The sequence below is a fragment of the Eutrigla gurnardus genome (assembly GCF_963514095.1).
Source record: "Eutrigla gurnardus genome assembly, chromosome: 17".
Taxonomy (NCBI): domain Eukaryota; kingdom Metazoa; phylum Chordata; class Actinopteri; order Perciformes; family Triglidae; genus Eutrigla; species Eutrigla gurnardus.
In genome coordinates this window covers 21,927,140-21,939,855 of record NC_139928.1, presented here as the reverse complement: position 1 = coordinate 21,939,855, position 12,716 = coordinate 21,927,140, and the positions used below count along the sequence as shown (strand labels likewise).

The following is a 12,716-nucleotide window of genomic DNA, read 5'->3' as shown; positions in this document are numbered from 1 at the left end:
ACGAGTGCTTTACAGCGGCGGTCTTCTGGGAAATCACCGTTTAAAAATGTCAAACCACTTCACAACAGACATTATCTCCTGACAAGAACACATCTGTGCTGGTTTTTACTGGCATTTCCACACCACCTCATACCATTTTAAATAAAATAAACCATCCGACGTCATGCTGCTGAAAACATACGCACACTCACACTTTAAATAACTGTGTTCATTCATCTCATTCCCGTCATTCTAATAGCATCAGAACTAGCCTTTCATGTTAGTCGACTGCAATTATCAGAACAACAAGGCTCCCTCGTGTGGCTGAAAAGTGTACTGCACATCAAATGTTGGACTATATTGCGACTCTTGTAAAAATCTCCTGCTGCGTATTTCTTCAATAGAGAGTAGTTCTACTTCTAGAGTACCACAACGCCACATTACCCCCCCCCCAGTAGATCAATGCATTCTGCCGGGCGACACCATGTTGAACAAATGGGATTTTAACAGGTTCCCTGTAAAGTATGGATCACTGAGTATTTCACACATCCGGCCTCTCCGTCACTTTCTTTAACAGAACTGTCACCTTACATGTGGCTCAATGCGAGGAGGGTCTGCACCCGAGGCAAGAGGAGGTATTAAAATGTTTACTGAGGCAAAGAGAGATGTTGGGGGGGGTAATGACAGACGTCACCAGAGAGCCAACAGGAGGGAGGCAGAGGAACAGATTGAGATGAAGAAGAATGTAAATCAGATACAGGAGTTATGATACAATCCTGTCTGTAACTTTACATATTTTGTATTTAACGCATTGCTTTGCAGTGGATTCAACATAAATACAATACAATCCTTTAAAAGCTTGTGGACGATTCACGGTTTTAATAAACGTTTGTTCCTGGATGAGAAAACCCCGATTATACACACATTATATATGTATTTGATGGGTGTGTGAGACGGTGGGGTTTCAAAGAAAGAGCACACAACGGTTAATGTGCTCCGTGTGATATTCACAAATAGGATGTGATATGTAAGCAGAGAGAGGAGGAAGATGAAAAGGAAAGGCAGAGAGCCGAGAGGAAGACAGAGGCGAAGGTTGTCAGAAAGTTTGGCCTCGACAGTGCTGACTTTGCAAAAAGAAAAGCTGTGATATAAGCTGTGTCACACCGAGTAGAGTCTGTGTTGAGTAAACTGTCCGAACATGTCGTCCAGATAAAGGTGTGCCAGCTGGAGACGGGGGGCTGGGGCTTCTCTTTATCGGCACCTGTTGGAGGATTCAGCGGCTCCGTGTCGTGCCGTTGGAGCTCGGTGAGGGAAGTGTCACTTGCACCGCAATTTGGGTGCCAAGATGAGCCTCAGTGGGTGCCAGCTGCCAGCTCGGTGCAGGTCTACATCAGGACCCACAGCGTGCCAGTCCTCTGCTATCCCTGTCCTTTTACTTTCCAAAATCACACAAACCCAAACCCTCCCACCTGTAAAACGTTCCTCATCTTTAGTTTCAACATCGACATCAAGTCTGCAACCAGGCGACGCCTCTAATTACACTTGGTTTATTTCTGAACGCGGCAGCGAAGCCAGAAATAAAGATTCATATCAGATTCCACCAGCGTCTGTTATCCACAGCAGCTGGCGTCTTATTTAGTGCCATACGGTTTGATGAAGATGTGATGAAGTCAGGCTGCAAACCTCGAGTTCTGAAGAGTGAAGACAACGCGGAAAAAAAGACAGATCCTTGCATTCTCTCCACTGGCCACCGGGGGGGCGACTCCTCTTTAGTATCTCATTGTTAACGTGAGTTTACGATCTAAATCACTGGTCTTCTTCAATCCAGATGTTCATTTAGTAAATTATGCAGTTTAGAGTCAAACAGATGCTTTAGGGGCGGGGCTACCTTGTGATTGACAGGTCGTTACCATGGCTACCAATGAAATTAGCTTCTAAGGTGACTTTTAACACTAAGCTGTAAAGTTTACCTGGAATTATGAAGCTAACTTTTTGCACCAGAAGCCGGATGGCTGTACAAGCATTCGTCTGTACGGAGCAAAGCTGAGAGAGAGAGAGAGAGAGAGAGTATAGAGAGAGTATAGAGATGAACAAAAAGATCAGCAAAAGCAGAGAAACTGTTGAGTAAGAGGAGGAGGAGGAGGAGGAGGAAGATACAGAAAATGCATGCGATGTGGAGCAAGATAATGAGATGGAAGAGAATGAAAGAGAGAGAGAGACATTTGTTCTTCCTCTCTGTTACTGTATGAAGCTACAGCACGTTTTAGGACATGAGACCGTCGCTGAATCACACACTCGAGACAAGGGAAGAGATGATGAGGAGATGGAAAGAGAGAGAGAGAGGGAGGGATGGATGGGTGAAGGAGGAAGGGACGACAGGCAAAGGAACTCAGATAAAGTTGCCAAAGATCGAAGGTGCTGTATTATTGAGCAATTTCATTCAACCACTTCCAAATTCTGTTTTAAGTCTCAGCCGAGGAGAAATCCAATAGCACTTATTTCAACCAGCAAAAGTGTGTTACAGCACTTTATGTCTAGCCGTCACTTTAACAAATAATCTATGAACGTGTGTGTGGAGGCCTGGTCTAGATACGACCTTAGAAAAAAATGTGTTACCTTTTTATTATTATTATTATTATTATTATTATTATTATTATTATAATGAATGAAGAAGACAAGAAGAAGAGGAGGAGGAGGGATGTCAGGGTGAGGCGGTAGAAACTGATCTGGGTGCTGTACATCATGTTGGGATGATGACAGGGTGACGTTAAGGCAGGTATGTATCCATATCAGAGTTAAACCTCACATATTATTATTATTATCACAGCTGACTCGGCTACGATCCGTCTCCCTCGCCCCGAGGGTTTTCACGAGATTCAGGCAGCCGGAGAGGGAAGTGACACAAGGGAGAGAGTGTGTGTGTGTGTGTGTGTGTGTGTGTGTGTATGTACTGTATGTGAATGAAAGAATGTGACAGCATGAAAAAGACTGACTATCCATTCAACATCAGGTCTCATTTCTAAGTCCTTTGGTATTGAAAGCAATAATGTCATAATAAGTGTTGCTGCAGTGGTTAAACATACATCTATTAAGGAGATCCAGAAAGAGAGAGAACACGTATACTTGTACCAAACGTGAGATAAAAGCCTTTAGAATCAAGTTCGTCACCAATGATCAGGACAAAAGCAGCAGTGAGGTCGATTTCTCCGAGCATGTCTGGCTCCCGGCTGGTTTTCACCGGCCATTTCCCATCCTACCAACCCGCCCTGATGTACAGAAACTATAACAGCTAACTATAAACTGGTGAACTAGGATCATTAAATGTGAATAAATGTGACATTAGAAAATAACTACTTTTGCACAAGAATAATTTGAGAATAGTTTTTGTGACCAATAAAAAGTGAGGAATGAGGTGAAAGGAGAGTGAATACTGGACTCCATCAGGTCGCCTGAGGCACACAATAAACGCTAATGTTGCTCTGAGTCTGCTGGTAAACAGGCAACATGTCCGCCACATCAACTCAAACTGAATAATAAATCACTGCTGCAGCAAATCATCCATACAATGAGGCTAAAGGCGGGTGATAATTTAAGGTGGAATAAATGTAGTTTTTCATGTAATGACATCATACCTGCGTTATGCACAAAAGACATTCCTCTACTTCCATAGAGGAACACTGAAGAACAGACTCCACTCATACATGTTTACCTGGTTGCCGGGAGGGTGTTGACTCTGGTGAAGAACACGGACGGCTCCACGTCAACATGGACCCCTAAAGACAGCTCCCTGTAGTAGCCCTCCACTTTGCCCGCTCCCCCCGAGTACTTGAAGTTCAGCACCGCTTCCAAATTCTGCAAAAAGAAGAAAAAAAAAAGGTTACGAGAGAAGGTGCCGGATGTTTGAGAGTGTACTACAAACGAAGGGGCTGATTCAGCAGGACAAGAACAAAGAAACTGTGATTTCAGAGCGATATCTGTATGGAGGAGTGTGATTAGGGTCAGAGGTCGCATGTTGTACCTCTGCAAATCCATCAGTAGACACAGGGAGATAATGAATGCACGATTAAGGAAGTGTAATGATGAGTGGGGGATCGGGGGGTGCAGATGATCCTGAATCAACACGTCCCGAAGCAGCGTTGGGGGGGTGGGGGGTGGGGGGTGGCGGTGCAGGAGGCGGTGCTGTGCTGGCGGCGTTCCACGGTGAGAATCACTCAGAAGGTATTCTGTAGCTTAGGACGAGCAGCCAAGTGGGCGAAGGATAGGGGGGTGGGGATTAAAAGTGGCAGTTGATGGTGAGAGAGCACTAGCTGACTCAGACAACGGGAGGGAAGGGAGCATCCAAGGTCCCGCTTCCTCCCCGCCTATATCACCTCGCCACAGATTGCTGATGGAAGGTATTGGCTGTGCCTTTCCAGAACAAATTTCACTTATTCTTTGATTATTTTTCCACCCCCTCTTACCATCCCCTCTAGTGGGGGAGGGGGGGGGGGGGGGGGCACTGAGCACAAAGAGATGGAAACACCGGGACGAGATTGTTAGCACCTTAATTGTGATGTGGAATTGCATGGGTTGCTATCATTATTAATGCTATTCTGTCAAATCCCCATCTCTGAAATTGGCTATGCAGAAAGACACTGGTGTCATCTGCATACAATTCTTTTGATCCTGACTAAACACCTGCATCTCCTAATTCCCATCAGCCTTAGAGTCACTTGTGCTAATTGGTGAATGTTGGTGAGTGGTGAATATGGTATGCGTCATCGTGTTAGCATGCTAAAGTTAGCATTTAGCTCAGAATATAACCTCACAGAGCCGCTAGCATGACTCCTTCATGAAAACACAACTCTGAGGCTGAGCTAAGTTAACTATGTATGCTATATTGTAGCCGAGGTACAAAGGTTACTGACAGTCATCTGATATTATAAAGACACTGAGGGTAACGTCACTTCTCAAAAGAGGAAGACTGGTGGTGTATTTCATAAAGCACACTCAATGCAAAGGCTGCAAATTAAAAATCCTGTCAGGCAATCTGTCGTGCCGTGCCGGGCCGGTCTGCGTTGGACGTGGAGGAAGAGCAGCAGCTCGACCGTGGCGGCGACAGACAGACACATGCTGCGCTGGCAGCAACACTGAAGGCAACAGCACGTTGATATGAATCTCATTTGAGATGATTGACTGAAAATCTCTTCATCAAAGACACCGGTCGGACGCCGTTAACATTTAAGTCCAGCGTTTGCTGTAAAAACAACGTTTGCTTTCCTCACTTCTTCCCTGCTGTTTGTAGAAGGATAAGGCAGGTGTTGTATCTACTTATTATTACCAACCAAGCCCATGAAAAGACCCAACAACTAACAGGATTGTCTCTGTAGCCGATACTGCATCAGAACAGATGGAAGATGTTTAAATTGTGTTACTTGTTGCTTCGTAACTATAGACGTGATTTTACATATTTGTGATCCCGTGGCTGCATGTGAGACACTGATGTTCTCGGAGTGATCCTCTCTAGGAACGGCGATTGTCTCGGTGACACCGTTGAACAGCGCCCGTGCACCCCAATCCTCTTTTTCAGACCGGGGGCCGAACCCCGAACTCCTTCTCCTCCGTTCAATCCTCTCCCGCTCTGCACTCGACCCCCCCCCCCCTCCCCTCAGGACCTTATTTCAATCACACTGGGCTAAAAATAGGCCCCGGCTGTAATGAGCTGGGACCGGGCCAGCAGCAACACACCAGCCTGCATGCATCGCCTCCAAAACACACCCAAACAACGGGATCAGCGAGAATCCACCACATTAACGTAACACTTCAATTAAGGCTTTCACATTCACAGATAACCAGACGGTGTTATGTGTGTTTGTAGCCAACGAGCATAAAGATCTACTGGTCATACCAAACACAGTAAAGCTATGGTGCAAAGGGAAGTTTGACTTCTTTCCTTCTCTGGCTGGAAACTATCGGAGTTTCTGCTGATGTGGAAGGTCTGATCGTTTCAGGGTGTCTGATTGTAACCGGTGGAGTCACTTAGCGGAGGGTCTGGATCACACACTCGGCCATTTCCACTTCAACGGTTTCTTTATTGTTGCCCTGTATTGATTGGGATAGTAGGAGACAGTGTGTGGATGTCATCTGAGACGAATACAAAAGGAAAAATAGAGCAACTACAGCAAATAATAAGCTGTTACACAAGTCAGGGGAGACAAACTTAACGTAGAAAAGTTTAAACTGTTAAAACTACAATTATCAGATGATCTATCATGTCTCCATTACAAGCACCAAGCCTTAATTCTAAGCCTCTCTGAAGTCCCAAAGCCAAACTATCTATGTCTACTTCATCTTAATTGACAATAATAAGGGCTGCTGGTGGCTTCACCTTCTCTGGACATGATTGTTGAGCAATAAAACTACCAATCAGAGCCACGAAACAAGCAGCAACTCCACACAAGGAACCTAAAGCTCCAAATCAAGTATTCGTCTAAGGTTTTAGAATCTGTAGAAAAGCACAGTGTTCTCAAAGACGAGCCCACCTTGACACACTCAAAGAATAAGGTGGCCAATAATGCTACGTAAGCAGAAGGAGAATGGCCAGGCCTGCCTTATTCATGCCTTTGCTCTGGAGACAGAACCTTTATGAAATGATTACCTGCTTTATATATAGCTACCAGGGATGGCTGTGGGTATGGGTTGTCAGGGCGACATGTTGATGTGTTGTAAGCCGGTTATAATTGCTCATTCTGCACCATCCTTCTCTCAGCAGGAGACCTGTCATCTACAGGGGTCACCAGACACGGGTCGACCCTTTACAGCTGCTCGACCTCCGCCTTCACAGGTCGACAGCTTAATGTAAAAGGCAGGAGGAGGTGGATCTCATGTTGTTGTGATGCCTAAATAAGCATTCACGTGTACAGAACGGCTGCTGGAAGAACCGCAGTCACCGATCTTCCTCAAAGACGACGCAAGAATGGTCCAGACCCGTCATAGGACTCGTATGCAAATGATCCAAGCCTAAGATCTCACTAATGGACTTGTCATTTCTTTGAAGGACTTCTGAGCTTGAAAACCCTATATTAATGACTTTATAATCATGCTGACATTCTCCTGTTCGACTGTCATTAGAACTATGATACAATTCTAACAATATCACCATTTAAATTGGCTTTTGATGCCCTTACACAACACTGTAATGTAAATATGAACAACGCTATATGAATGTTTTAGCCCTACATGGGATTATTTGGGTGTTAGTAATTATAATATTATGTCCGGGTGGCATTCATCATTTTAACGCTGGTAAGAAAAAAAGTAAAAGGAATTTAAGATAAGAATAAGACAATGTTCTGGCATGTTCTCGTCTTTGTGATAGATGCTGTACTTCTGCAAGCTATAATTCAATACGCCTCCTTTCAAGCTTCTAGTCATCTGTTGCTCTAAACCTCCCTGAATGGTTTTCTTCTTTCTTTCCCATTTTATTAATCTTGTAATGAATGATATCAACCTCTTCTCTGCAAAGAATACAACTGTTGCAGTTTACATCCACGCCTGTCCGTCTGGTGGACATTGGTGCTACATTTGAAGGCGTTCCTCAGGGCGTCTGAGATATTGTGTTCACAACATAGAGTGCAATAAAATAAAAGCAAACGTGCTTCTTCAGCATGGGATGTCGATGCTCGGTTCACCAGAATGGGAAAGAGGTGAGGTCACAGTGACCTTGACCTTTGAACACCCAAACAAATGGAGTTCAGGTGGTCGTTTGTGCGACCCCCTCATAGGTCAGACAGCTGTGTATTCCCATACAAACACTTGGTGGCTTTTAATAAAGACGAACCAGCTCGAGGTGGAGAAATGACTACTTGCACTCGTACAGTCTTCATATCCACCGACTGAAGAACGTACATGCGGCTAATGGTAATAATTGCAACCAATAGAATTTCACCACGCCATTCCCACAGTCTCAGCAGACGCCACAGTAAAATGTGTTGGTGTGAAACACCATTATCTTCCTGCAGACGACCAAATTGGAAATGGTGTAAAGCCTCCCGGTTTATAAGCGACACACACTTACATCAGTTTCTCAAAAAACATACATGTTTCCGGCCTTAAATTTGGAATACATTCCAACACATTCTCTCTTTTCCATTATCCATCCCAGGTGGTTTGATTCCCATCCAGGTGGTTGAACGGTGGGAAAACAGGCGGGTCACAGTGCACTTTGAGGATGTGATGAAATGGAAGTCTGTGTGCCTAATTGTCCCTAAAATGAGGCTTGACCCCCCTTGCTTGTATTGCATCTGCCTGGTGGCGGGGAAGTGAGCCGTCAGCCAGGAGAGCTGTTTAGTCGCCGGCGGCGACGGCGGCCTCGGCTTCCACGGGGGAAAGCTGAGAAAAATGACTCGAGGGCATTTTGGCTGCGGCGTGTCCATTAGCGGCGCTGCCGGGACCCGTCTCTCATATGTACACCCGGCTGTCAATCACTCAGCCAATCAGTCGGGCCCCCCGGGGACTTAAACCGCATCCAGGAGATGAACTTTTACCAAAGGGAGGAAGTGAATCCAGTATTGAGTGTGAGAAACAGCAGCTGAGGCACTTCTACCCCGTCCACCTGTTCATTATGAGGGGCTCGTTGGGGGGAAGGTTTGAACTTGATGTAATATGCAACAAACAAGATCACTGTCTGACTTTTCTACGAGATCCTGTCTGCCTGCAAGCTTTTAAGATGCATTTTCATGATGAAAAAAAAAAGAAGCTTGGCACGTTTCCACCATGCTTACTGTATAGTGCTGCAGATTAGAGGATTCACTTTGTCATACAAGCATCACATTTGGCACAAATGTTCTTCTGGACATACTTTTTTCACAAACACCAGTAGCCTTGCAAAACAAAAAGAAAATATTGAACTTTTATTGGCACCATTGACCTTGCCATGGTAAGATACATGCATGTTGATGCTCAGATTATTAAAATATGTCCAGCCATTCAAGTTCTACAATGAAAAAAACTTTTTGGATGTATCTTGAATGGCCTCCATCTTGGATTTTTGTGAAAAAGTAGTTCCTAGGCATTATGCATGCCAAACTTGCTGCTAGTATCACAAAGTGAAAGATTCTTCTGGAGTATTGACTTAATCTGCAGCTATTACTGGTGATTGATGAGATTGGTGTAATGACTTAGCAGTAATGGCCGGACGGCGAGGAGCGAGGAGCGCCACGTGTTGGTTTTCGACAGCCGACGGCGGTCGGAGCATCTAAAACTGCTCGGTAACAACCCGGCTGCACGCGGACCAAAATAGCTGACGCTGCTGACAGGGAAAAGGAGTTTTTTTTATTCTTATTATTTTAAGGGAGAGGACTCAGCGAAGCACACAAGTTTGCATAGTATGGCAGAATAAGTTCCCGCCCGGAGCCAGTCCACTTCTTAATGATGGTCCTGACATTTCTGCCCACGGCGGTGAGAATGTCACGCCCTGCACCCACTCACAGGCAGGGCTGGCCTATGATGTGGCAATTAGAATGGGAGACATTTTAAAGAGTGGGCAAACCTGCCCCACTAGGACTCACATTATTAAAAATAATCCTTTCTCATGCACCTGTATCTGTTTCAGTTAGATAATATGTTAGACACACTGTTCAACATGAATGCCTTTTATAAATTATATCTAGAACAATATCAGTGATTCTTTGGACAGCAATACAATATTTGTATATCACAAAGATAGGATTTCAATGCTAATTTCAAGGGCCCTGCGATTGATATGACACAATATCATACACCCACTAATACAATCAGTTCCATTTTTACAATTTTATGATTTTATTATGGTCTCCGTCCATCTACTTAGCATGGATGCTGCATAACCGACATTTTATTTCTTGTTTGGCACTGAAGGCCTTTTTTCTCACTCTCCTCTCCCGACTTGCAGGAGGTTGATTGAAAAACGCTTCATCCAATCACCTTCCACGTACGTTTCTGTGTAGCCCCTCCCCCTTTCCCCATTCAAGGCTTATTAGATGGTTCTGTGTAACAAATCATCTGGCGGTTAGGAGGCAGGAATGACCAGAAATTGGTGAGATAGACGTGCCATGGGAGATTCAAAGTTTCTTTGATTATTCATTGGAAATCAATATCGGCTTATTGGGAGACGATGACGTTCTCAGCACAATTAAAAAGGCTCTGGCCTCTGTAGCTCACTGAAATCCTTCAGGGCCGCCATTCCCACTAATACACTCTCTATCCTCATCCAACAACATCAGGTTACCGGGGCAACAGATGCGTTCACAGCTTGTGCAAATATTTAAAACGCGCGGCTCCCCTGGTTGGTTACAACGCCGGGGTCATCGAAGCGGCTCAATACCACGACCTTGGATCACCGCGAATCCTCCCATCACATCTGAATACTGATGCAACCTCTGCATGCCCATCAAACTACACACGCCACAGATGAATCCTCTATCAATTAATCAACATTTAAGATTTGATTGCCTTTAACGAAGCAGTACCTTATTCAAAAAATAGCTGAAATGCAAAAACAGTGATTATTGGAGAAACAACCATCATCTAAAATATAATATACCCTTCGAGATTATACACAAAAGCATGACTCATGTTTAAATTAAAATCAAAACACACACATCAAAGGATACCTTCAATATGATTATATAAGAGGTTTTTTCTTTGTCTAAAGACGGAGATTCTCATCACAGCTGTGAACTCATCAAATTAAACTTGGCAAATGTTATTGAGGCAGGTGGTGACATACAATGGTAGCCCAGGTGGGTCTGCTTCTCCTTTTTTGTTTTTCTTTTTGCAAACAAGTACTTCCTGTGACTTCTCCCAATAAAAGAACCATTTCATCCTCAGTAATCTGATTCCTCTTCTGAGTGTTGAATAATTCACTTACATGCGGTTCAATCAGATTACATGTTGTGAGTCATGAAGGGGGGGGGGGGGGGGTCTGTCCGAGATGAAGAGACACACACACACACACACTCATGTGTGTTCAGAGGTAAAGAGAGGATGCACAGGTGCCTCAGATGTTCTTTTATGTAACCATGTGGTGCAGGTGTCAAACCATTAACCCCCCCCCCCCCCCCCCCCCTCCCAACGGCCGGTGGACCATGGAGATGTGAAGTCAGCTTCAAAGATGGGACTAGCAGAGCTGAAAGCTAGAATCTCCAAAGCCTGGAAAAAAAGTATAAATTGCATGACAATGCATGAGCACACACTTACACAAACATCTGTATTACACACACACACACACACACACACACGCACACGCACACACACACACACACACACACACACACACACACACACACACACACACACACACACACACACAATGACCTGTCAGACGGAAAGGCAGGTGTGCTGGATGGTGAAGCGTGTTGGCATATAAACATCCTGCTCAGGGCGCCGCCGCTGTGGGCGGAAGGTGATGGACGGCGGCCGGGCCGGCGAGCGTGGCAGCATACGGAGTCACACTTGGCCTCACTCGCCGGATTTCACACATGGATTCAAGTCCAGCAGGCATGAAGAAATGCTTGATTCTCTACTAATTTCACCCGCTGGGCTCCCATATACACACACACACACACACACACACACACACACACCAGCAAACACACACACACACACACACACACACACACACACACACACACACACACACACACACACACACACACACACACACACACACACACACACACACACACACACACACACACACACACACACACGCCTTCATCATGACCTTCTGGGGGCGGGACTGGATTTTAGACTACAGCTCATTTATTCCATCTTTTTAGGTCATCGTTCTTTGATATTTTTGGATTTGTATAATTTATATTTCGAGCAGAGAGAGGGCAAGCTTTACTGAACCGGGCTGTCATTTAAAAACAAAACAAAAAAAAGATACAGGAGACAAATTATTTCAAAATAAAAGGTTAAAACGTTTAAAAAAACACACAAATCCCAAATTCTGATTGAGGTCCATGTCGCTCCACTCATTCATGCTGTTTTACTTTGTTTTACTAACAAATTTGCTACACAGTCCAAAAATGCATCCACACATTCAGACTCACACAAACGACCGCATACATAATCTCCTGGCTGAGATAATATGTGAAATCATTAAAAAGTGGAAGTCCCTACACATGCCAGTCCTCTCTCTGGACGAGGACAAGGTCTGAAGGACTCTCATTGAAGTCTTAAAGAGCCACGAGGCAAACTAACCGTCGCTCTCCACATCCAGAGCTCATAATAAAACCTGCCTCGGAGCCCAGACGGAGTTGTGTATTTTACATGAACAGTAATTAGGAAAAGACAAGCCCAAAAACTCGGTGAAACCCCCCGGGGTCGGGGGTCTTAATGGACCAGATCATTCGGCCATCAGTTGGAGACGAGGAGGCCTGCGGTGCCACATCACAGCGCCTGGTCATCAGGGATGTACGGCGTACATCTGTACGCTGTATATATACGAGTACTTCCAGGAGCTAAGAGCTAGACAAGGCGTCCCCTGCCTGGAACGACAGTCCTCAAAACAATATCTATAAAGCCGCATGGTGACTCGCTGCCAACACTGTAACTGCAAGGCAGGGCCTGCAGGTTTGCTGACTCTCACAGGAAATCAAGCACGCCCTTTCACGCTTTCCCCCAATATTAACAATCGTCATACGAGAGTTTAATTTGATGAGTTACGGATATCCATCAGCCCCGGCTCCTACAGGGAGAAATGCTAATCGTGA

At 44.9% G+C, this 12,716-nt stretch overlaps 1 protein-coding gene across 2 annotated transcripts in view; it reads right to left on the bottom strand.

The window, feature by feature from the left end:
- The window catches only part of trappc9 (trafficking protein particle complex subunit 9), a 128,836-nt gene that overhangs the window by 63,325 nt on the left and 52,795 nt on the right, over positions 1-12,716 (bottom strand). For both annotated transcript variants that reach the window (XM_084032446.1, XM_084032447.1), the window contains one exon: positions 3,689-3,831. In XM_084032446.1, the coding sequence (XP_083888572.1) occupies positions 3,689-3,831 (143 nt within the window). The remainder of the gene's footprint in view (positions 1-3,688; positions 3,832-12,716) is intronic.